Raw genomic sequence first — 25940 nt, forward strand, 5'->3', positions numbered from 1 at the left:
AAAAAAAGATCGGTTGGAACCAAAACCCCCAGACACCCCCACTCATGAGGCTTGGGATTGAGAAGAACAGGTTAGGTGGTTACTGCAAGTACACGTTCTTCATTTGTCACTTAACTCTGCTGCCCTGGACTGTCCTCTGGGTTTCACTGCAAAGTAAAACAACTCACATTTTGAGAACATGTATGCTTGGTGACCATTTCAGACACTTTTTAACACAGCCTATAACATCAGGCTGCATGTGGGCTGTCATCCACAGTATGAGAAGAATTTCTTATTTTAACCTTTATTACACTTACAAAAGCCCAGAGAGGCACCAGAATCCCTGTTTCACAAACCACCAAAGACAGCAAGCATACTGTACATGTATTCAAAATGGCATTGGTATGCTGGCACTACGTACAACCGTCTGTGTCACTTTCCATTCAAACACAAAGCTCTATAAATACATCCTTAAATAGTGGGCTAGATCCAGCTGATTAAAGATACAGCTCTTCCTGGTTCCTAAGGCGATCAATCTGTTACGTTTATGTGCAAATTCCTCATTTTATTTTGTACAGAGCAGCAGGTCAGGGGGTTCTGTCGATTATGCTGCTGATTAATAGGCAGTGGGGAAGCTGGGAGGCTGAGGTCTGAGCTATGTTAAGTATCAAAGAGGGCATGCATTTGGGCGGTACCAAATTTGTGGTACACAACATGCACTTCCTAGGTGTACATAAAACCCAGAAGTGTTCAAACGCGATGACTGCGGCCACTTTATTAGGAACCAACTTGAGGATACCAGCCTTTCCTGTGTGAGTCCCCACCAACAAATGTTTTTTTAGCTTTCAAATGTCTTAATATTCTCCTTGTCCACAAAAGCTTTGAAATGCATCACCTTGACGTCTTCTGACCCCTGTTGCATCCTGGGAAACGGGCTGCAAGTGACAAGAGAAACCCAGAGCTGTCAGAATTGCACCCTAGGTATCGTTACTGCTCAGCTCCCACATGGGTACAAGTCTCTGGACAAAGAGCACGCGTGGGTGATGGGTAACTGCAACTGCAGAAAACAGACTCTCTCCAGAATCCACCTGCCTTCCACTAGGAGGCAGTCTTGGACTTGGAAAACTGTTCAGCTGCTTTGATCACCCTGTACCGCTCCCGGAGGTTCCTTCTCAGCACATGCTCGTTGGTGATCTCCACGACGACTCCGGCGGGAAACCAGCCCTTCTGGCCATCGGCGAGCCGGATGCCTTGGTACCAGCCTGGGAAGCGTCAATGGACACAAACACAAACAAGAGACAGACCAGCAGACCGTCAGCACAAAATAAAGCAAGCAGTATGATTGGAGAACTTGTTTTAGCTGCATCATCAAAAGCATTTATATATATATACACACACACCTGTGCGTATACATATACAAGCATACACAAAAGTAGTTCCATATTATATGCATGTATACATATATGCAAATACATGTGGAAATGTAAATTTATTAAATGACCAAATGAAAATAAATGACAAATGCATCTGAACAGTGGCTATGAAACAGCACTTAACAGCTCTAGGCAACACAAAGGGATGTGAAAGGATGTTAAAGGGAATAAATGGATCAAAGAGCATCATTTGAAAAGGCCGAGATGCCAACGGTACCCTGATGGGAGGATGAAGCAGAGGTGCAGACCACAGGAAAAAAGAAAACAGGCGGACAGAAAATGGGAAGATGGAATCAGACACTTGGCTATAATAACCTGGAAGGGGCTGAACCAACTTGAAAAGCATGTGGGCAGGGGTAGATGGAAAGGTGATGAGTATGCTGATGTGTGTGCTCACATCAGACACTAAAAGCAAATTACAACGTAGCTGGAATGCAGGACACTCTTTGATGTGGAATAACACAGTTGTGAGCTGGCAAAACAGAGTGCAGGTTTATTTACACCTCCTTTCATGTGGTGTCCTTTCCCGTCCTTAAAAAGGACAGGAGCACTCATCCAAGAGATGTCTGGATCATGACATGAGACCAAAAATGTGCATCGAACAAAGAGTTTGCAATCGTTTAAAAACCCTGGGGTAGGGAAAGTGGATCAAACAAACCACGTCATGTAGCTTTTTCATAGGTTGATTTCTTTTTACAATTATATTCTCATCCAATATGGAATTGCAAGTCATTTTCAGAATTGGTTCTCAAAGAGGACCATCTCAGGAAACAGTGAGGTGTCGCTGTCTGCTCCTCTGACACACAGGCCTTGTGAGCTGTGAGCTTTGTGGTGCCTGATGGTAGACCAAGCCTACAACTGCACACCATGTCTGGGAGTTGCCTTGTTCCCTAGAACTTGACAGGCATCCCAGTTCTTCTGCCAGCAGGGCTCGGCCAATTATGCATATCTGCTCTGGCATCCCGGTCACATGATGATGTGACCCAGGCTCTAACCTGCGGCCTCTAGGCTATAGAGCTTAACTGGTGATCTGAGCAAGAGCTTTTAGTGGTTGAGCTACTCGAGAGCTCCGTGCATCGTGAATTCTATGGTGAGCTTTGGCGTTAACGGTTTCTTTTGCATGTTCCTATTGTGATCAGTGTGCTGCTGGTTCACACAGGTGTGTTCCTCGCAAATACAGACCGTTCACCTTCCTTCAGTGCATTTTGCCCCCTCACCTTCATTGGTTTTGCGCACAATGTTGATGATTTCCGTGGGCTCCAGATCCAGCTCGTCAGCTTGCTGAGCCACATACTGTTTCACACACTGCATCTGGGGACAATCTGAGATGCACAACAGACAGACAGAGAGGGAGAGAGAGACATAAAGACCAGGCCACTCACACGTGCAAGCACGTTGACAGCCAGGGACCCGCATGTTTTACACAGATTTTTGACTTTTCTAAATTATTCATATAGGTTTTGGACATCTTGAAACAATGGCATTAAGCAGCTAGTGAAATCCGGGAATTGAGAGCTGACAACTAAACCATGTCTCTCTCCTGCTTTGGCCTATGCTGTCTCAGAGAGGTAGTGGAAGAGTAGGGGAGTCTTCACTTATTGAAGACAAAAAAGGAATGGTAAAAATGGCCTGTCGGCTGCATTTCATGTGCATTTGTCCCAGTCCTCTTCAGAAACATGGGTTGTTTTTATACAGCCTCTGGTAGCCAGATAACGCTTCTCACCCCAGTCCTCATACACCGTCTCGTCCTCCGTGTTCTCAGAGTTGTTGGGGTTGGGGAATGCTGCCATCCAGCGCTCCATATCTGGCCTGCAGACAGAGAGGGGCACCCAAAAACCGTAATTTGGAAAAGGGCATCACATCTGCATTGTAAATTTTTCACTTTAAAGTCCTTTGGAAAATGTGCATGGGACACCATTGGTACTTCACAGTTCCACCCCAAAAAGAGCAGATGGTCTACATGTGTCTGTAAGAGTAATGGATAACCAGCTTAGCAGGGTTTTAGCTTGAGGCACTTACACCAAAACACACTTTGCAAATAGCAGGGGAAGCAGTGACCCAGGATTTGTGGACACATTTGTTGGTGTTGGCAGGAAAACATTTTAGTTGGTTTTTCAGCTTGTGTTGTTTCTCGCTTGAAGGAAAGAAAAAATGGAAGGATTCCAAAGGTGACTCAATTTTTCACCCTGTGTGTGAGTTTTTCTGTGTATGTATATACTGTTGCTGAGCACTGTACACACAGCACTGCTGGCTTGCATGGGTGACCTCTGCAACTTTGCTGGGAGCTGCACTCACTGGGCACGGCTGGTGCTGTGTGAGACCTCTCTATCATACTGAGCACTGTACTCACTGGGCATGGCTGGTGCTGTGTGAGACCTCTCTATCATACTGAGCACTGTACTCACTGGGCACGCCTGGTGCTGTGTGAGACCTCTCTATCATACTGAGCACTGTACTCACTGGGCACGCCTGGTGCTGTGTGAGACCTCTCTATCATACTGAGCACTGTACTCACTGGGCACGCCTGGTGCTGTGTGAGACCTCTCTATCATACTGAGCACTGTACTCACTGGGCACGCCTGGTGCTGTGTGAGACCTCTCTATCATACTGAGCACTGTACTCACTGGGCACGCCTGGTGCTGTGTGAGACCTCTCTATCATACTGAGCACTGTACTCACTGGGCACGGCTGGTGGTGTGTGAGACCTCTCTATCATACTGAGCACTGTACTCACTGGGCACGGCTGGTGCTGTGTGAGACCTCTCTATCATACTGAGCACTGTACTCACTGGGCACGGCTGGTGGTGTGTGAGACCTCTCTATCATACTGAGCACTGTACTCAATGGGCACGGCTGGTGCTGTGTGAGACCTCTCTATCATACTGAGCACTGTACTCACTGGGCACGCCTGGTGGTGTGTGAGACCTCTCTATCATACTGAGCACTGTACTCAATGGGCACGGCTGGTGCTGTGTGAGACCTCTCTATCATACTGAGCACTGTACTCACTGGGCACGCCTGGTGGTGTGTGAGACCTCTCTATCATACTGAGCACTGTACTCACTGGGGACGGCTGGTGCTGTGTGAGACCTCTCTATCATACTGAGCACTGTACTCACTGGGCACGGCTGGTGCTGTGTGAGACCTCTCTATCATACTGAGCACTGTACTCACTGGGCACGGCTGGTGGTGTGTGAGACCTCTCTATCATACTGAGCACTGGGCACGGCTGGTGCTGTGTGAGATCTCTCTATCATACTGAGCACTGTACTCACTGGGCACGGCTGGTGCTGTGTGAGACCTCTCTATCATACTGAGCACTGTACTCACTGGGCACGGCTGGTGCTGTGTGAGACCTCTCTATCATACTGAGCACTGCACTCACTGGGCACAGCTGGTGCTGTGTGAGACCTCTCTATCATACTGAGCACTGTACTCAATGGGCACGGCTGGTGCTGTGTGAGACCTCTCTATCATACTGAGCACTGTACTCACTGGGCACGCCTGGTGGTGTGTGAGACCTCTCTATCATACTGAGCACTGTACTCACTGGGCACGGCTGGTGCTGTGTGAGACCTCTCTATCATACTGAGCACTGTACTCACTGTTTTGACAATGTGGCTTTATGTACAGGCTAGTTAACCCATGAATATGAGGACCAAGGTTAATACAATATCCCATCAAGATAGTTACCCATCACACAGTAACATTTATTGTCAAACAGACAATACGGGAACTCCCCCAAAATGCAAATAGCTTCTTGTGTTAAACCTAACGGCATTATCATTTACAGATTAAAGTGCCAGAACTGGCTGTTTGGGTTTTACTTTCGCCCTGCTTGCAGTTTTAGTTTGGCAGAGCCGAGAACAGTAAATGAAAAGAGAATGAGTGGCAATGGGAAGTCTTTACAAGAGCAGACACCCAGACTTGTTTGCGCGTGTTTGTCGCTGGGCATTGCACTCACTGTGTGGGGGCTTTAAGGATGCGCTCGAACATCTTGCCCCGGTGGTTCTCCAGCAGCGTGAGGCAGAAGCAGTTGTCTATCCCCTGTGCTGAGGACATCTCGTCAATAGGCTGGACCTGCACCAGCGAGCGGTGGGCATGGTCAATCACAACATAACGGTCTGAGCTGCAGGGGGACAAAGAGGCAGTTCCACAGTGTACAGAGGGGCAGGTTACAAGCACACCACAGCCTGCGTCCAGAGTGCGAGCTATTTTACAGAGACCTGATAAGAGTTGCAGGACTGTGTTCTTGGAGAAGCAGGGCTAAGCAGTAGTGTATCGACCATAAGATTTGAACCTAGGAGTCCAGGGACCATCCAAAGTCTGTCCACAGGGTCCTTGGATACCACAGGGAACTTTACTCTGGCAGTACATCAGTATGCAAGATCTCTTTCTCACAGTGGATCTGCTCTGACAATGCATGCCATGCATCTCTGAATCTGCATTTTCCGATTTGCTAGCAGCATTATTTCTAATAACTTATTTCTAATGACATCTATTACATTTTATTGTTAAAATAGGAGTTTAGGTGCTTAAAGAAGGTACAGTATTTCCCCAAATGATGCCTTCAACAAAGGCTGAAAAACACCTGAAATGTAACACTTCCCTTAAAATTTCTCCATTAAGATGGGGGAGGGGAAGAGTTTTATGTTTTACTCCACTTGGCATGGAACTGTTTGAAAGTAACTGGAAAATAGTTGGGAAAATGCTAGGTTTAAAGGATACTTCTCATGTCTCCTGATGGAGAGATGGATTAGCATCCCACCATGGAAACCAGCCCCCCTCTCAAGTGTCTGATGAAGGCCACCTACCTTCTCTTGGTGATGAGGAAGAGATCATTGAAGAGGAAGAGGTGGATAGGGGTGAATTTGGGCCTTAAGCTGAACAGGGTCCCACCCCGAGACATCTCCTGCAGATCCCCGCGTTTCTCCAGAAAGCGGTTCTGGGAGATGATGGGCAAGGCCTGTGGATAAGTGGCACAGGCGTCAACACAACTCTGTCCTTAAACAGTTACCAAGGTGCTGTGGTGTGGAAACCAGACTCCCTTTGCACAATGGTGCGAGTCAGAGATTCATGTACAGTACGGCTAGGCAAGTTTCAAACACCACAGTATAGCCTATTAAGGACTGTCCAACAGCAGTGATTCCCCCTTCAGTACGGGAGAGACACAGGATAAGGTTTCCGTGCCACCTGAGCTTAAAGTGAATCTGATATTGTCTGCTTGGTGAAGATTCCCACCATTTCCAAGTTTTCAGCAGCCGAGAGAGCTGACATTGATTAAGCCTGCTACCGACCTGCTAAGTAGAATTTAGTTCCAGCACAGCTATCCCTCTAGGAGGGGGCACCACTGTTCAATTCAGAATAGGTCACCGGATCTGGTGCTACTCACCTTGAGTTTGTCAAACTCCAGTGACTGGTGGATATGTATCAGCTCCTCCATCTGTTTCATCTTTCCCACCTCATTGTTGCACTCCTCGATGATCTGAGAGGGACACAGAGACCAGAGAAGAACAGGCATCAGGCTACTGGTCGCCCACAGAGCCCTGCCTTCCTGTCAGTGCTCTATCTGGATGTGTACAATGAAGTGGGAAATTCGTGCAGTCCTGAGAAAGCTACATTACAACAAGGAGAAGCGTGGGGCAGAAGAATATATGCTAGAGATTCTCCTAACAGGATCTGGACTTTAAAGGAATGACGTAGAGACTCTTAAGTAGAATATCAGGTTTGATGGGTGTCTCAGCCAACTTTGATTCCTTTCAGAAAAAGCGCTGTCTCAATTTCATGGGTTACTTATCAATTGTGATTAAGAAGTTTGATCATAAAAAGGTCAACACTGCAACCATCTTAATAATCTAACAAGTCTATCGGAGGTTAAAAACCCAGTGTTTCTTTATAGAAACGTGACAGAAACAGGTACTCAAACTTGTGATTGTTCATCAGGCATGGTACTGTGCACTCCTGGGTGCGTAGTCTACGTCAGGGACAGTATTTCGGACACTCACAGAGTGGCGTGGCTCATAGAACGGTTGTGTAGGTGGAGGGATACATCCTGTACTCCAGTTTGGAGGTTAATGGTGGTTGTGGGTACCTCTACTGTGTGCAACTTTTACAAGAATTAAACCTCTCACCTTGGAGACCGAGGCCAGCGCCTTGGAGGCATTCGTCTCCTGCTTGGTCCCCTCGGCCGTCCTCTTCAAGATGTTCTGCAAATACAGTGAAAACCGTTGCAGCAGGCATAGCAGTTGGTCACTGCGAAAGAAGGATGGAAAGGAGTGTAGGCCTTGCACACAGGCTAAGGACATAGTGCTCGGAACAGCTCCAGCAAAATGCTCAGACATGCACAGTTTAAGTGCCAAAGAGGATGCAGCTCTTCCAGCTCAAAGAGGAAGAGCACCACTCCGTGGGGTAAGCATTACCCCCAGACAATGAGCTATCAATGTCTCAGGAGGTTGGGAGGAATGTTTTCACACCTCTAATGGTCTAAATCAAACTACCCTAAAGTGGCTCCAGAATAACTTAAGAGCTGTAATATTCTCTTGCACAGAAGAAGAAAGATGCTCTTATAGCAGTGACCTCAATGCATTCTGCAGCAGGCAGCATGTGGAGTTTGGATGGGTGGGAGGCTGAAATTGAGCTGGGGTTTCCACATTGTTTTTTTTTTTTTAAAAGAAACAGAACAGCCTTTTTTTTCCAGGGATTGCGGTAAGATCAAAGGTTCCTGGCTATCCTGGCAGATAACGTTGTATGGTATAAACGGTATCTGAGGAGTGATTTAAGAAACTGAACTGTACCTTTGGAATCATAATCACGCTCAGCTTCAGACACAATGGCAGAAAGCCAGTGCTCTTTTTCATACATTGCCCTTCTGTCACGATGGTTTAAAACTCAAGGTTTGGGCGTGTCCATTGTTAACTTTGAGTGAAATCGGGAAGAGAAGGAGGGAATGTAGGGGAATATCAGCATATATTACAGCCACCCGCATTTCGACCATAATCTGGCACATTCTGCATGGAACGGCTTTCAACACCGGTCCTGGAAGGCAAGTCTTTTTGCAGGGGGAAACCTGAAATGGTGTTGATCGTATTTACAGCCACCCCACCGCGGCGTCTGTTCGGGCACCTCGATGAGCATCTTGATGCGGGTGATCCTCTGGAAGGGCAGCAGCAGGAAGGACATGAAGGGCAGCCGCTGGCACTGCGGAGACTCCTGCAGCCGGGCAATCACCGCGGCAAACTGCACGTTCTTCTGCCTGGGCGTGGGGAGGGCACGGGAGACACGACCGTCAGGGCGCAGAGCAGACACGCGCGTGTAACACCCCCCCGCACTAAAATCACCATCCTGCCCTTCCTCACACTGCCTGTCCAAAGCCTCTTCACTGATTCACAGTAAGGGCATTCGTCCGTCTGCCCTTCTGTGTAATTATAGGATCTAGGAGTTGAGAATTGCTTAGCTAGTCAATAGATCTTTGCTGTACAAATAGTCCTTCCATTCCCATCTAATGTCCAGAGAGGAGGCTGATATGGGATGGGCTGTGTTGCTTATTGCAAAGGGGAATGAATCCCATTTCTCTTCCAATACGTCTTCTTCCACCTCTGTGCAGCCTAAACTGCTGGATTACACTATATAGGCTCAGCCAGCACAAACTTTCCAATGTCCTGCCAGTCAGAAACTCTCAGTGGCACTGAAAAGAAATGGTCAGCATTGAGGTATATTACTTTTATTTTCTCTTAACATTGCAAAGCAGCAAAACACCCCCTGAGGAATAAAAAGTCCTAAAACTATCCTAAAACGTTTCCTAAAAGCAACTTGAATAGGCTGTCAAGGAACAAGGAAAGGTTTATTCCCTGCTGAAAAGAGAAGAAAAGAAACGTTTCAGCTGCGGAGCCTTCTTCAGGTGTGTCAAGTGGTCTGTTCATCAGCCACATGAAAGCAAGTTTAGTTATAAGGGTAGTAATTAAGGAGTTAAAAAAGGATTAGTTTTGTACATAATTAAAACTGAAGAAAAAGAGAAGTCTCATTCTACTGGACAGGTAACATTATTGTAGGTTTCCATTGTGTTTTAAGCAATACCTGTTAGCTCATAACACATGGAAAGATGTGCAGGAAGATGTTCTGAAAATAAAGCAATGCTTATTATAAAGGCACAATCTGAGCAGACTGCCACTGAGGAGAGTGGTATGCCAGCAAGATGCCAGCAAGCGTTAGTGGGGCCAATAGGAGGAGCTCTACTTGCAGTCTGGGTCCCAATGCCCCAGTTTAGTGATGGGGGCACTTTACTGTAAAAATAGGCGTCATCCTTTGGATGAGACATTAAACCGAGGTCCTGACTCTCTGTGGTCATTAAAAATCCTTGGGCGTTTCTCAAAAGGAGTAGAGATGTTAACCTGGCGTTCTGGGCAAACTTCCCATTGGCCTTTACCAATCATGGCCTCCTAATAATATCCCTCTCTGAATTGGCTTCATCACTCTGCTCTCCTCCCCACTGAGAGCTGGTGTGTGGGGAGAGTACTGGTGCACTAAGGCTGCCGTCGCATCATCCAGGTGGGGCTGCACACTGGTGGTGGTGGAGGGGAGTCCCCATTACCTGTAAAACGCTTTAACTGGAGTGTTCAGAAAAGGGCTACATAGGTGTAAGCCATTATTACTATTATTAAGACACGACACACCTGAGAAACAGAGGGAGAACAGGGCATGAGTGAGCAGAGAGCCCAAAACAAGCAGTCCTCTCCTGCGGCCAGCAGGAGGACACTGCAGTGGCACTCACATGAGGTGGCTGTAGGTCTTCTCCTGGTAGATCTGGTTGCGCACGTAGTCGATGTACGCAGGGAAGCTGTGCTGAGCATGGAAGTGTATGATATCACAGATGTCGCCAATGATCAGGTACTCTTCGACCCTTTCCTCCAGATCTTTGAGGAACCTACGTGGGAACGGAAAGACAGTTGCTGGGCTCAAGCCTGGACCGCGCCAGAGAAGAGAGAGGTTGGACAAACATTCCAGACGAGAGGGACTGAGAGAGAAGGAGGTGGTGCGAGTTAAGAAAAAAGGTGAGGGAGAAGGAGGGGGAGCAGAAGAGGGAGAGAGTGCAAGAGCACAGAACACCAAGAAGAGTGAAAGGAGAAACAGGTAAATAAAACAATTGTGAGAAAAAGTGTGGTCTTATACCAGGAGGGAAAAGGTGTGGGATTGAAGTCACAGTAAAAATGAGTCCTCCAACAAGCTGGCTCCGTGTCTGACAGTAGCAGTGGGAACAGAATGAATGAACAGTGGGAGAAAGAAATCACAGAAGCTCTTGAGATTGAAACCACACTGTCCATCAGATCTTAATCTTTTGATCTGGCTGCTGTATTGCGAGAAAAGTGTGCCCCGTCTCCCTCAGCCCGATTATCTCAAACTCAAACAGGGGTCTCAAAACCCCTGCTTTTTGTTCCACCCGAGATCTATTACATAGCTGGTCTAATTAGTAAGAGAGAATATTTTGATAAATCAGCTGTAGAATCCCATGTGTAATTAAGAACTAGATTCATTTTTTGGATTGGCTGTTCAGCTGAAACAGAAACCAGAAGTCACCGCGCTCTAGAAGGGTGAAGACTGGAAAGCTGAAATGCCCACCATACTCGTCTGTGCAGTTTACATGGTGTTACTGACAACAGACCGTTTGTCTCTCTTAATAACACTGAAAGCATTCTGTGGGAAATCTACAGTTAATGATTTCATAACAGACCAGCCTATCCTGTGAACTGGGAAGGCATGTACATACATGAGCACACTCGAGTACTGAATACAGAAGTGCTCTGCTCTATGTGTAATGTTGTTTGACAGTGGTCACCAATACCTTCTTGTTTCCTTTTGGTTCTTTGCTGAAGTTATGTATTCCAATCCAAAACGGTTACTTTTAAATAGCACGGTAAGGCTCTGGTGTGTTTAATAACATCCGCCATTATGTTACCTATAAAAAGAGGTTAAGTTTTAAAACTACACAGTGAAAACCTGGTGTATTTCTCCTCATTTATATTTTACACAAAGTGTAACACAGGTCAATGCCAATAGTCTTACGTGATGACGTAAGGAAGTGGTGTGCAAGTTTATCATTTATTTAACTTGTTGCAGAACTGAGCAGTATTTAGTTATTTTGAGCGCTTGCTCTTCAAAACCGCACAGCAGAATGCTGCACCGGCTGCTGGCATTATCGGCCCCTCATTTGTCATGAACCAGTCGATAGTTTGTCAGTGTTTGATGAGTAACGGCAGGTGTTGGCAACACCAGGTGTGGGGCTCCACTGACCTCTCGCTGACCTCGCGGATCTTCAGGATGTTGGAGAAGAGGATCTTCTTCTCGCGGATTATGAGGGTCCCATCCAGGTCCCGCGATTCCATAAAGTGCTCGATCAGGACCTTGAGGGAGCGCAGGTACGAGGCCTCTGACGTCAGCACCTCAAACATGCTCTGTGAGACAGAGGGGACATCACACACTTCTGACTGAGCATAGTGCTGATGTCACATGCAGGCACTGTAAAACGCTTTAAAAATCCTGATCTGACGGGTTTCATACTTGTGGTCTGTACGGATGCAGATAACACCTTGACCTCTGCTGTTTTTTTGTAGTTCAACAGTGTCACTTTACTAGGGACATACCAATATCAAAACTATGTGAAGACCATGTAGTTTCCTTCAGTTAATGGAGCCCTCTGTAAAGGCTATGGCAAATAACTCTGAGGCAACACAGTCCATCTAGACCTTTTTTTCCCCATGTACGATGCTATCCATGAGTGATGTGCAGGTCGGCTTTTTTTTTTACCGGCCCGACCCGATTTAAAATGATCAAAGTACTGACCCGAATCCGGTCTGAACCCGCTCCATTAGAAATTACACCGCACGATAGTGATGCAGGGGTTGAGAAACGAACTCGAACCCACAACCGCCCGACCCGATCTTAAATCTTCGTTTTTTAACCTGAGCCCACCTGACCCGCTCAAGGGTGTAAATCAACCCACGCATCACTACTATCCACGCTGTTTGATTGGCCTGTTACCGTCAAGTGTGGGTTTTGTAGTATAGACAAGGTACCGTATATAAAGAGTACAGTAAGTCACAGTGGCTTGTTTTCAGACTTCTCTTCAACTACCCTTTTGAAGGGTAGTTGTACCAACATCCAACATTCTTAGGTAGTGTTGAATCCAATCCTGTACCTGGCCCAAAAAATAATGATACTGTATGTGGACATGCTTGTCCGTCAGACCCCATTCATCTCCTGACACACTTTGAGTTGAGAGAAAGCGCCACGTGGAAAAGCAACATGTCTCTCCGAAGATACTGCAAAACTGCTGTGCACCTGGCAGATCGCTGGGGTCACAGCTGCATTGAGAACAAAAGGGAGCCTAGTTAACTAACCTCACCCATGCATGTGCTGTTGGTCTGTGACATGGCCTAGGCTTCAATTAGTGATGTCCGGACAGCAGGGAGCTTAATCTGAGTGACTGCTTTCAAAGCCATTAGAGGGTCCTCACCTCGTGACCGCATCCACACGATGAGCGTCTGACCTGTCTTAAAATGCCACCTTGCCCCACTCCGCCCTGCCCTTGCCCTGCCTTCTCACCTCCTGGTACTTGCACTGGGCGGGACTGAGCTTCGCCAGGATGCCGCACTCCTTCACAGCAGGCAGCTCCTGCCACAGCAAGCTCTGCCCGTGCTGCCCCCGGCCTTCCAGAGTGCTCAGCCGGTCAGCGGTGAAGTCCTGGCTGGTCTTGCTGATGTTCCTGGAGACGGTCTGCCTCTTGATCTCCTTGGAAATGACGGAGGCCCGGTAGGTCTGGTAGAGTGGCTCTGGCATGGGCAGAGCACTTTATTTATTAGCCCGTATTAACTGTTCCCACAATATCAAGGGTGTACTATGGACAGACAGACTGAACCCAAGACACTTGGTTAGCTTGCCAGTTTAGCAACAGGACAGGTTCTAAATGAGAAGGCGCACTGGTTCAGTGTATCAGTTGTGTACTAGCATTCATTGCTCTATTTGAGTGGGACCAGAAAATACAGGCTGTATGGTACCCCACTCTTGAGAAGGGCAGATCTGTTGAATAATGACCTCCGTCAGAGTTCAACAGAGGCTGCTGGAATCTGGCACTGGTTTTTAGTTATAAAGGCGACATGTCCTGTCAGGCTTTCCTCCATTGCTCCTCAGATGCATAGGAGCGTACTGACAGCTATGCATTCTTACCGTCTTGCAGTCTGGACTCCCAGTCTATGGACATTCTCCGTGGCGGTGTGCCTGCGGGCCTGAAAGAGGGGTGGGATAGACACGGACTCAGTCACCCTTTCACATCATTACTGGTCACCACAGTGCTGCAGGCCTCCCCAGGTGTTACTGTACCTGACACAGGAGAGTGCAATCACAGCTGTGCAGAAAAACAATCTTTTCCACTCACTGCTGGAAGGGAGGTGGAGGAGATGGAGAGCGTTATTGTTATTTAGTTGTGCACCCACTCTCCCCATTGATCTCTAATGCTGCACATTTTAAGCCTTAGAGGATCTAATCCAGCGTAATGTCCTAATAGTTCACTCCCATTAGAACACAGATGCCATGTGTCCCCTTGTGAAGATTTACCTTTCTAAGTTTACCACTGTGCACTTGTATTTTTACCGCAGTTTTACCATAGCGTTTACCGAGTACCATATGTGGCATAACTACATACACTAAGAGATATGATAGTGGACTGTCGTAAAAATACTTTAGAAATGTTTCTCATTGCATATAATAGTATTTCCAAGGGCCTTCATGTTTTGCAAAAACTTTTTAATTAGCAACTGAATCAAGACTTAAAACAACAGGTAATCTGAGCTCCTACACAAACAGACTAATTTGGCCAATGAAGTGGTGAAAAGAAAACCAGAGGACTCCACAGTCCCATCACTGCAGTAATTGTGTTGAGTGATCCCACCCACGCCAAGCTGCACCTCGTAGTGTCTCTTGCACGGCATTTGTTTAGAATTCTGTTCAACGAATGAATGAATGCACATGAATGCACAGTCAAATGTATACTGTATAAGGTATGCATGCAGTTGCAAGTAACGTATAACTAAGTTAGTCAAGTGGGGCCTTAAAAGAAATCAATTAAGGTGTCACAGGACCCTAACCAATTACTGGATGTGATTGAGGCCTCGATAGTTTAACTGCTGTATTTTTTGTGCCAGAAAGACTTCTGCCTCAAAGTTTGCAGTGTGATGTGTCACAGCTCACCTGTCATCTTCTTTGAAGACAGGGTCCACTTTTTCCCAGTCGTGCCCGATGTCATCATCATCGTCTCCATCTGCATTGAACAGCATGTTTAAAGAAAGGTCACCCTTTCCCGCCGGGACACTTTTAGAAGCACTTGTATGTCCATCTAGCAACCCCCTTCTTTCTCCGCCTACCTTGGGATAGCTCGCTGGACAGGGAGTTGAGGCCGCTGCTGTTTGGGCTCTGCTGGTTGGAGTTCCTGGCGACCATGGGGCTGGGCGGCAGGCTGCGATCGGCGGGAGGCAGGGGTCGGAGGGGGCGACAGTCCTCAGGTAAGAGGGAGATGGGCAGGCCGCAGAACCTTCCTCCCGTGGGCATGGAGACTGGGCGGCCGGAGCCTGCCTGGATGAGGGGTACTCTGGGAGGAATAGCGGGGGCCTGGTCCTCCTGCTCTATGGAGGATGAGGGTGGCTGCAGCGAGGCTCTCTGTTTGCTTTTCCTGGGCGGCTTGGTGAGAACGATGGATGGGATGGTCTTGGCTATGGGCTCCTTGACCGCTGGCTCCTGCTGCGCGCTGGGGTCTGCAGAGGTCATCAGCTGTGTCTCATACAGAGACTCCTCCTCCATCTCCAGGCTTTCCTGCTTGGGGATTGCAGGTCCACCCAAAGGAACGGTGTTGCCATCAACATCGTCTTTCATTTGCTTCTCCCTTATCTTACTCTCTCCCTGGTCACCCTTCTCGGTCTCAGACTCCCCCTCCTCCTCTTCCTCCTCCCCCCCTTCCTCTTCGATGGGCACCCACACCAGCTTCATGCCTGGCCATTTCTGGTGGCACAGGCAACCACAGTTGTTTTCACAGCTCAAGCTAGGGGGCGCTGCTGAGCTGCACAGCCCCTCCTCTTCTTCTCCGGAGCTGGGATGTATAGTGATCTCCCTACCATCTGGATCTAAGATGGGGAGACAAGAACAGTTTGGGGAAATCAGTGGTTAGATACACTGGTGACTCAGAGCCTCATCAAAAGCTCTACAAGGCTAGACCTGGGTGGACAAACAAGCTGTTATGGGAAGCTTAATCTTGATGGATCCCAGAGATTAAGCAGGGCTAGACCTGATCTGTATTGGGATGAAAGACCCTCAAGGACAATCAGTAGAAGCTGCAAGTGCTGTCAGTGGACCAGTAGATAATGATATGAAATCTCATGTCATCTGAAGATTACAGAAGGTGCTTGTAACTCAGGAATACTGATTGCTGAATTATTTCTTAGAATAGCCAAGTTATATAAAAGGATAACCTTCTGACACAATTTTGTAAATCTTCATTGGAAACGATTTTATGATACTTTACATTCTAAGGTCTGTGCCATTTCCAGTTTTGTTTTCAGCATACAGAAATGCAGCATAGATAAACATCCTCCAGAAGGATTTTCATGAGGGTCCTTAGTCTTTCTGCGCTGGAGAAAAGCAGGAGACGGGAAGCACAGATGGATACTCGGGAAGCACTTCCTGTTTTGAGACCGAAAGATGTCCTCTGTTGACTTCAGGATGTTTCAACAGTATTTTTTCCAGCCCAGATAGGGCTATTATTATTCCTTGAAGATTTTTCGTAAAAAATCAGGAAACGCCTATTTACTCCTCAGACTGACCTTCGAGCTTCAGAACGCACTGGACATGAATCAGTGTTCCACAGTGACGTGCTGTAGCCCTATCTCCTGTTCTTCCAGTGGATTCCTGGGTGTGCAATCCCAGGAGCCTGCTTGACTCTTTTTAAAAACCCTTACTATTTGTCATGTCAACAACTCTTGCTGTGCAGCAATCCTACAGCAATAAAAAAAACACTTTTATATACCAACATGAGGATACAGCTTGCAGGAGAGGAAGGGACTGCCTGCATTTATCAAGGGCACCACAGCTTCTGAAGAGTCATAACTAAATCCTGAAATCTGAGCATCTGAGATTGTTTTGGGAGCTTTGATGAAGATGTCATCTAAGACAAATGAAGAAAGACTGAAGATGTGAAGAAAGGGTTAACTAAGTCCTTTCTGGATGAGGACTGGACTTCTAAGTAACAGGCTTAGAGCTATGGCAGGAAAGGGGGATAACTGATAAGGATTCCAGATGCCAGCAAGAAACCCCCCCCCAGGGAAGGAAACGTAACACAGACCACTAAGAGTGACCAAAGTCTGTGAACTGGCCGGACACTGTGACCTCCCCCCATTACCATGGTAACGAGCTACGGCAGAAGCAGCAGAAAAGGGCTATATAAACTGGGTACTTCGAACAAGACTTCGGTTTTATTGTTCCTTGCATGCAATAAAACTCATCTGTTTAAACTTCATCTCGGGATCCAGAACTTATTTGTCCGTTACAACACAAGTCAGCCCGAAGTCAAGGCGGGCGAGCTCCAATTTCAACTGGATTTTAACATCTAATCCCGTCTTAAAATGTCCTGTTGAATATGGCTACTTGACCTCCCAGCTGACAGGTTTCCTGATGGATTTCAACTGATATCTGACCATTCCGGACACGTTTTGTAAACCCCTGCGAGCTGGAACGCGCTGCACCATACCAGTCCCTGTGATGCGTATCCCTGTTTCCTGAGCGACGCCAAGACTCTCAGCGCAAGCTCAAGGGTTTCGCTTTCAGGAGCGATGTGGTCGTGCGTGCCTCCTTAACTGCTGCGCACATGGGCATGGAACAGATGAGGTGCAGCTAACAGGAAGGGGAACTGAGCCCACGCCAGCATTGTTCAGAAGGTTTATTTTCTCCAACGCTCCTTTTTTTATAACCAACGGACTGAGGGACCTGACCCAGCTGTTGATGGGACCGCTATTGCTGTGGTTGGCTGAGGCCAGCTTCCTCTTGATCGGTAAAAACGTCACAGAAACACTATACTTCCTCCGAACACGATTACGGCAGTGAGCTGCGATGCAGCTCCCCTCTCCTGACCTGAAACAGCTCAAAGACAGCCAGAGAAAAAAAGATCGGCTTTGTGGGCAGACTAGGCCGACAAACTGAGGAGGGCACAGTAACTCTCTATGCTTCTGATGACAACCCCAGCCAATTTAGCAACTGAGGGATAGTGGAGGTTTATCAGTGTCACGCCATCGCTCATGTCCACTGGACTACTGTGTACGACACTGAAGTACTGTCCCCTTACTGCCCACTGATTAGGTGCATTCCTTCACAGCGACTGAGGTTAGAGGTGACTTTACGCTGCTTCCTTTGACACGTAAGAGTTACCTCCACGCTCCCAGCCTTTCAATCAAAGCTCAGGATCTATTTCTTCAGTTCTTCTTTGCCCGTAATCAAATAGGGATGGCATCTGCAGATCGTCAGAGTGTGTTGCTTAATTTTATTGACGTTAAATTACCCAGGTACTATTACTCACTTCCCTGTTCTTTTTTATATTTCCACTGTCCCTGTGCTGGGCTCATGACATGACTCGGATAACGCTGACGACAACCCTTAGGCCTTAGCTCCCCTCAGTTTTATTCTCTCCCACTGGGACTTTGTGTTTTCCTCTCCTCGCTGCCCAGCGGTCAGCTAGTGATATACAATAGTGATCGGTTCGAACAGGCTTTCATGTTTTTTCCAAGTTGAGTCTGCCCCTAAGCCAAAATTCACCGGGAGAAGAAAGCAGTGCAAAGCCTCCAGAAAGGTTTGATCCACTGCAACTGAGGCAGGCTCGAGCAAGGTAAAGGTTAAATGCACTCTGCCTACAGAGACATGCCTACACAATACAGGTGTGCATGCAAATCAGTTCCTGCTTGTCATGTGACTGCAGGGCCACCTGCATTACCAGAATCACCCGGGACTCGTATTGTTTTGAGTGACGTCACATGGCACCACACCTGACTGGCTATATGCAGCCAGGGCGGGGTGTGTTTGCTGCATGTCCCCTTCCAGGGATTTGAAAGGTTAGGCATCGCATATATGTTACTAATTAAACATTGGCTGAGACTCTCGGATCAATTCGCTGCCTGTAAGGATATGGTCGATGCTCTATTGTAGCCTCCTTCCAATGCATGCATTTATCACACTGCCAGACATTTCAGGAAGTAAACATGTAGCAGGCAGGAGCTCCGATGTCGCAATACCTGATCGACCTCTATCCTGGCAGCCAGGCACGACCGCGCCGTTCTCTCCACCTCTTCCTCCCTCCTCCTTCCTCTCCAGCGTCTTGCTCTTTTTCAGTGGGAGTGGGGGGGCAGCGACCGCGGCAGTGGTGACGGCGGGCTTCCCAGCCCGGGATGCCCTGGGGGGCTTGGGTTTGATGGTGGGGGCCCTCTTCGGTTCCCTCTTGGGCTTCTCGCCCTCCTCCTGGCACAGCTGGCTCACGATCCTCTTCACTTTGCCCGCGCCGCCCTCCTCGCTCGCCCTCTCGGCCAGCGGACAGTCCGTGCCGTTGGGGGGGGCTGGCTTCTGCGGGACGGGGGGTTTGGCTCTGGGTTTGGACGGGAGGCCAAAGCGGGGCTTGAGATCCGGGAGGGGGGCGGTCCCCGGGAGGGACATGTCTTCTTGTTCCGTTGGATTCTTGCGCTTTCACGTTTTTCGGCCCTCAGGGCTGTTGAAGGGCTGGCATAGGGTCAGCGAGAGGTCACTGGGGGTCAATCATCCTAGCTGTGGGGCGATAAAGGGAGAACAAACTCAAATAGTGTTCATGTACGATGCGGGGACTTCTTAATACCCTGGCAGAGACGACAACAGTGTCATCGCAGACAACCATAATTATAATCACTGCACCAGCCTTTTCACACACAGAACTGTCAGGAAGACTATCCCCGCGGAATCAGGTCACTAAATTCCTGTCCCCATGCTGTCTGATCTGCTGTCATAAGGAATATGATAACAGCAAACCTCTACTAGCCTGTATTGCACAGTGAATACCGGTGGTTCTGTGGCTAATGATCTGCGCCTGTGGCTGGAAGGTTGCCAGTTCATATCCCGCTGCCAGCAGAGGAATCCTACTCCGCTGGGCCCCTGAGCAAGGCCCTTAACCCCAACTGCTCCAGGGGTGCTGTACAATGGCTGACCCTGCGCTCTAACCCCAAGCTTCTCTCCCTGTCTGTGTGTCTCATGGAGAGCAAGCTGGGGTCTGCGAAAAGACAAATTCCTAATGCAAGAAATTGTATTTGGCCAATAAAGTGATCTTATCTTATTCATGCTTATACTCGTCGTACACATGGAAGAACATAAAGGAAATCTGCAGAGAGGTTACAGTGACAATGGTTAACGTCAGGGGGAAATAATCTCCATTTGAATTATTTTCCAAGACGAAACATTTTCCTGAGGGGTCACGCCTCAGAAACACTGACGGAAGCGAATCCCTGCACTCTCCCCTGAACCCAGCGAGCTCCAGAAATGTGTGCTCCGACTAATTCAGTTCAGTTCATTTGTCATATGCGCGAGTGCAATAAAATACTGGTGTGCAGGTATGCTCTAATGCAAAAGACATTGAGGAAACACCAAACCTAAACACAGAGCAGCCTTGAGAACAACAAAGTTCAATAACACAACCTAAATAAAAGCCAGCACAAGCGGTGTGCAAAAATGCATGTTATTTAGCTGTACATGTAGAACTCAATAGTCTCACAGCTTTCCGGAAGAAGTTGTCTCATCTGGAGGTTCGTGCCTTTATGCTCCTATAACGCTTACCAGGGGGAAGGGGGGAGAATAGTGAGAAACCAGGATGACTGGTATCCTTAGTGATACTCCTAGCCCTCCTGAGACAACGAGTTGTAAAAAGTGTCACCCCCTGTGATGCCTTTCGGTCAGACAAAGAGCTGGAGCTGCTGCCAAACCACACTGTAATACCACACATGAGCACACTCTCAATAGCACTCGTAGATTGTAGTAAGAAGAGACAGACCAATGTTTTTCACCTGGTTGAGGAATTAAAAGCACCCTTGCACCTTCTTTGTAGCTCCAGGAACATGCTGGGACCATGTTAAATCAATAGCAATGAAGGTACCCAGGAACTTGAAACTGCTAACCATCTCTACAGCCACCCCATTGATGTGAACAAGGGTGTGGTCCCCCCACCCTGCTTTCTGAATTCGCCAACCAGCTCTTTGGTTTTGCTGATGTTGAGGGAGATTTATTATTGTCAAGGTACCACTCCACCACGTTCCTGATCTCACCCCATTACTGGCGATTCGGCCGAAGGTGGGAGTATCATCAGGTTACTCGCAGATGGAGTCGGAGCCGTGTCACGCCACACAATCGTGGGTGAACAAGAAAAACAGCAGGGGGCCAAGCACACTGCCCTGAGGGGAAGAAAGCTTGTCATCTGCCCTCACAGGAGATCCAGAATCCAGCTCCAAATAAAGGGGCTGATACTCCAATCGTTAAGCTCGGTGACTAGTCTGGATGGACCTACAGTGTTAAAGGCGGAGCAGTACTCGATGAATAGCATTCTGACGTATGTGACTCTATCGCCTACATGAGCCAGGGCAGTGTGAAGAGCCAGGGAAGCTGTGTCGTCAGTGGACATGCCTCACGACCAGCCTTTCAAAGCATTTCATTACGGTAGACGTGAGCGCCACCGGTCTGTAATAGATAAGACTTTATTGATCCCGAAGGGAAACCGAGGTGTTACAGCAGCCCAGCCCAAGACAAGCAAAAACAGACATCAGAAGAGACTAAGAAATAGTCAAAACAAAATAGTTCGGTGTGTGCAAAATATGCTAATAGGCACTCAACAATAAAATATGTGTAAAATACGCATAGGTATATACAGATTGAAAGTACCACAGTGTAAACAGTATTTTAAAACAGTGTCCAAAAAGTACATTAGTGCAACATGCTGTCCATAGATGAGCAGGTCAGTAAAACAGGTCGTGGGATTTTTCTTCAGCACTGGTAAAATACTGGTTTTCTGAAAACAAACAGGAAGGGGAGATTGTAAAAGCAGAAGATTCAAAACCATGGCCCACTGGTCTGGGCAGGATTTAAGGAGCCATCCAGGAACTCCGGTCCGGTCGCCTTCCATCTACTGAGTTCACGTAGGTTTTCGATTCCTATTTAACCAGTTTGGGTTCTAGCTATGGCCCCGGAGACCTCCAGCGTGTCAGGATTTATAGTTCCTTTAAAATCACCACTTTCTAAAGACTTGGAATTACTCCTGTGAGATACATATTTCACCCATTATAAAACAAAATGATCTAGAATGGTCTGTGAAGCCTATTGTCTTAACACATCGTCCTGTTGAAGACGACGTTTGTGAAGTATGTAAGTTATATACTGTGGAACTGTGAGGGGCTAGTTGTTACTGTTGCCAGATCTTGGGAGTTAAGAATTTGACAACTCCCAGGCTGACTGGTTTGACCACAGCTGTGCAAATTAATGTGCTAAAACGGTAGCTTTGTTATGACTGTCCCAGGAATACATACAGTACAGCGGACCACAGTATGAAGTGTGTTTGCTAACCACACCGCGGTACAGAAACGCTATTACAGTTCACACACAGAGGAGTAATCTCAAGGACGAAAGCTTAGAGACCCCTTGGCAAATTTGGACAGCCACTTTGGCTCGATGGCGTGTGGTGGAATGCGTATACCCACAAGGTATCTTACCCACAAGTGTCTTATTTCCCTGCATCATCAAGAATTTCCCTATTATCTGACACTGATCTTTCACTTCCTCTCCAGGTGATTCATTACTGAAGCCACTTACCAGCACTCATACAGACTCATGCTGTTTTAACTAGCTGCTTAACATAGCACACTTTTGTATAACGATTTCCATTAGCGGAGTACTCCTACTGCACGTGGGAGGATCGAATTCCGTTTGTGTGATAACCTTGCCCTTACAGTGTAGGGAAGGGTGGCACTGTAGAAGGAATCATCAGTGAGATAACTTGCAACTAGTGTGACAGCCTGAAAAGAAGATGTTTTTTTTAAAAAAAGATAATCCTTTCTCAGCCCTCATTTTATTTGTATTTACTCCATTCCAGCTTTCTCATTCCTTGCATTTTCCTCCTTCTCCTGTGAATCTCGAATCCTCCCCTCTTGATCCCTGCTCTCCCTCTCTCATACTGCTGTCTCTCCTGCTTGTCCTCTCTCTATCCCTCAATCCGCCCACCCCATGCCATTTTCCCCTTTCCGAGTTCATGGGAATCCCGTCTCCTGCTGCTTGGCTCGGTGCCCCTTTATTTGACTTTTTGCACCTCGACACCTGAGGCAAAGCTTCTTGTCCTCCTCTCCACTCCCTCATTCTTTCTTCCTATAGGTCGCACAGCCGGCTCGACACGGGCACTTATCTGAGCAGGTAGAAAGCTGCACTCAAAGCTGGGCTGTGCTCATTGTCCTCTCCCCTTCTTTTGACTTAAGCACACCCAAAAGAGCACTGTCCTTGCACTTTCAGACTTCTGCCTTGTCCTTCGCTGCTGCCTCTGAAAAACCAAGACGTCTGCTCGCGTGGAGTGGGCATCTCCTCTTTGCCTCTGGAAGCCCATATGTGAAGTGTACGCATGCATTAGACATGTGCTTGTGCCTTTTTTCGCATGCATTTTGCACGCTTGTTTCGTGCACTACATACTGCTATTGCATGGGTTTACAAGAATGCAACTTGGAGCTGGGCACATAAAGCATGCTTTATGGTTCGTCATTTACTGAGGTCCGTACACACAGAATGCATTTGAACTGTAAAGAAGTGAACTAATGATTTTTGCACCCTGTATGAAACTAATTCAAAACTACTACTCAAAACATGATGTGCCACAGGTGTGTTGGAGCTCATTGTTTTATTGGAATGTAGAATTTTGCCTATGTCAACATCATTTTGGACATGATACAGTGATGCACAGGAGGATCAGTGCCAAATAGAGGAGAAGTGTGTCCCTCATTAATCTCACCATGAGCTTGGAGATGCCTGGGTGCTTGCAGGTGTGTCTGGTGTGCAAGTCAACCGTACCCCTAAAGGTCTGGGACAATTCTAAGGTGCTGCTTGGGAAATAATTGACACTGTCCATTTGGATAAACAGAATGCAAGTCGTGTCAAAGTCTTCAATAGAATTAGAATCTGTCAGTTTTCCAGTCTCTCAAGAACGGCAGATTAATTTGCTTACAGCAAATCGAAAGTACAGAAGGAACGAGATGGGTAGGTGTGTCTGTGGCAATCTGCCCACTAGTGTGTGTGTGTGTTGCTCTCGCCACATATACATGCTCTGGGTATGCCCTGCTCAGAGGCATGCACGCCCTGGGTTTTCCCATGCAGTGACAATTTTGTTCCATAAGGACAAGATTACCACCCTGGAAAGGCGGGCTTTTACGTCTACTGTAAAAAAAAAAAGCGAGACAGCGATCGGAGAGTGTCCACGATGGCAGTCACACGCCTGCTCACGCTCTGCTGGTTTCTGTGAGTCGCTCTGAGTCTGTGGCGAGTCTCCCTCACTTCCAATTTTAAATGTGGTTTTGGCACGTGGACAGCAGAGAGAGAAGAGAGCAGGCAGCTGCTGGAACAGCTGCTTTTAAAGGCTGGGTCCCTTCAGCTCCACACTGAGATAGAGACCTAGAGACAGACTGGCCTGCGCATGCAGTGGTCATATCAGCCTGCAACTCACAACTGGCAGCCCACTGAAACTCAGCAGATGCGAGCCTGGCCAGTACCTTCGGATGAGACATAAAACCGAGGTCCTGACTCTCTGTGGTCATGACAAATTGATCACAAACTGAACATGCTTCTGCGTGGAGAAAGTAAGCAGATAATCTTCTACTGAATGCGACTGCAGATCCTTTTTTTTTTAATACAAAAATTTAAAGATTGTTTTCTTTTCTACTCTCCCACTTTTGGCAGCTATAGGGCAGCCCAGTTTGAAGCTGGGACCTTCATAAAAATGTGGTTAAGGATAGCATAAATGCCTCCTCCAAAACACGAATACTAATTCCTTCTTCACATGTGAAATGGAACAATTTCTTTCAACATATTGTTTTAGCCATCTAATGCTGTGAACCAGTAACAGCTCATAATAATGTATCCCATAATTCAGAGCGGCTGTAAATGGACCCACACATCGATTAGCCACACGACGAGCAGTGGGTCTTTGACTTGTCTGTGCAGTGATCAGTCTGTTCAGTCTTGCTGTCTTTCTGTCTCAGGGAGGGTACAGAGACAGCTATGAAGAAAATGTGGTTCTCTGACATAGACTTCCTTTCTAAACAATCACAAACTGTACCAGCTTGTCTGACAGGTTCTTCATACACAATTACATGTGTGCTCTTTTTCCTTCAACGAACTGCAAGGCAAAAGAGAGGAGAAGACATAAACAGCAAAAAAGCCTCTTGCTATTGTCCCTGGAGAATGCTGGGAGACTTGCACGCTGGCAAAAGACTCCATCTCTTCTCCGTTCAACATGTTTCACTTCACATTGAGGTGCAGTTGTGAGCTCACAACCTGCAGCCCTATAGATGCACGTGTCCTACAGAGAACTTGTTTGTCAAACTGCGCTTGAGAAATGGCAAAATCTGGAGGTCAAAAATAGCGAACGCCAAAAAAATAAGATCATCCCGCCTTTGTGTTGAGCAGGACTGGTGTATTTTTATTTAAAATTACAGTCTAAGTGTTCCAGGGAATACCAGGAAAAGAAGCAGGAAATGAAAGAAATTCAAAAACCTATATTTTTTAAGCATTAAGAACTCGGCATGATTCTAAAGCAGTCTCTTTTTACGCTGGAATTCTGTCTTGATAACTTTGAACTACAGGGCTAAGGGGGAGGAGGGGTGGATGGTGTACATAAATATGCGTGTGAATATACACACAAAAAATAGGAAATGCATTTCATAGTCGCAGCAGGAAGCACTTCTTTACACAAAGAGAAGCGGGAGGCTGGAACAAGCTGATCCTGGGTTCCTTCGATCAATTAACCACTTGGCAACTAGAGAAGCCAAACGAACCAAACGGCTTCATCTCATTTGGAAACCTCCTTATGTTCTTATGACATGATAAGATGTTTAATGCGACCTTGCAAATCGGTTTGGACTTGGAAACCAAATGGCGATCTTCATTTCAACTTCCCGAAAAAGGGGTCTCCAGTTGTGGAGTAGAGGGAACCTTTCTTGCGTCGCAAGGCAAGCAAGGTTCAAAGAGAGAGCGCAGTTAAAAACAGCACAACCACTCCATGAACAAAAGAGAATGCACTCCCACACGACTTTACAGTATCTCAGATCTCAGACATCAAAAATATCCGCTAAGGAATTGACACATTTACAATAGATACTCATACGGCAGTAACACTGCAGCTTTGCGGGAGGTCTAAAATCGAAAGGTCTGCTGGTGACCCCTGGCACGAATTTAGCACGCAGCACTAGAACCCA

The 25940-nt window shown here is 47.2% G+C and overlaps 1 protein-coding gene across 4 annotated transcripts in view; it reads right to left on the reverse strand.

Moving 5' to 3' along the window:
- Positions 1-267: 267 nt before the first annotated feature.
- The window catches only part of arhgef15b (Rho guanine nucleotide exchange factor 15b), a 29546-nt gene continuing 3873 nt past the window's right edge, over positions 268-25940 (reverse strand). Inside the window, exons 2-18 of one of the 4 annotated variants that reach the window (XM_069186576.1) lie at positions 21420-23071; positions 18726-19248; positions 14823-15575; positions 14650-14719; positions 13783-13839; positions 13630-13688; positions 13009-13235; positions 11698-11858; positions 10181-10333; positions 8536-8665; positions 7545-7619; positions 6806-6898; positions 6228-6379; positions 5378-5542; positions 3136-3221; positions 2630-2734; positions 268-1241 (exon numbers count right to left, since the gene is read on the reverse strand). In XM_069186576.1, the coding sequence (XP_069042677.1) occupies positions 1078-1241; positions 2630-2734; positions 3136-3221; positions 5378-5542; positions 6228-6379; positions 6806-6898; positions 7545-7619; positions 8536-8665; positions 10181-10333; positions 11698-11858; positions 13009-13235; positions 13630-13688; positions 13783-13839; positions 14650-14719; positions 14823-15575; positions 18726-19140 (2865 nt within the window). In that variant the 5' untranslated portion in view covers positions 19141-19248; positions 21420-23071 and the 3' untranslated portion in view covers positions 268-1077. The remainder of the gene's footprint in view (positions 1242-2629; positions 2735-3135; positions 3222-5377; positions 5543-6227; positions 6380-6805; positions 6899-7544; positions 7620-8535; positions 8666-10180; positions 10334-11697; positions 11859-13008; positions 13236-13629; positions 13689-13782; positions 13840-14649; positions 14720-14822; positions 15576-18725; positions 19249-21419; positions 23072-25940) is intronic. The other 3 variants (XM_069186577.1, XM_015340792.2, XM_006627481.3) reach the window with 3 other exon arrangements.

This window comes from Lepisosteus oculatus, chromosome 3, assembly GCF_040954835.1.
Source record: "Lepisosteus oculatus isolate fLepOcu1 chromosome 3, fLepOcu1.hap2, whole genome shotgun sequence".
NCBI classification, from domain to species: Eukaryota; Metazoa; Chordata; class Actinopteri; order Semionotiformes; family Lepisosteidae; genus Lepisosteus; species Lepisosteus oculatus.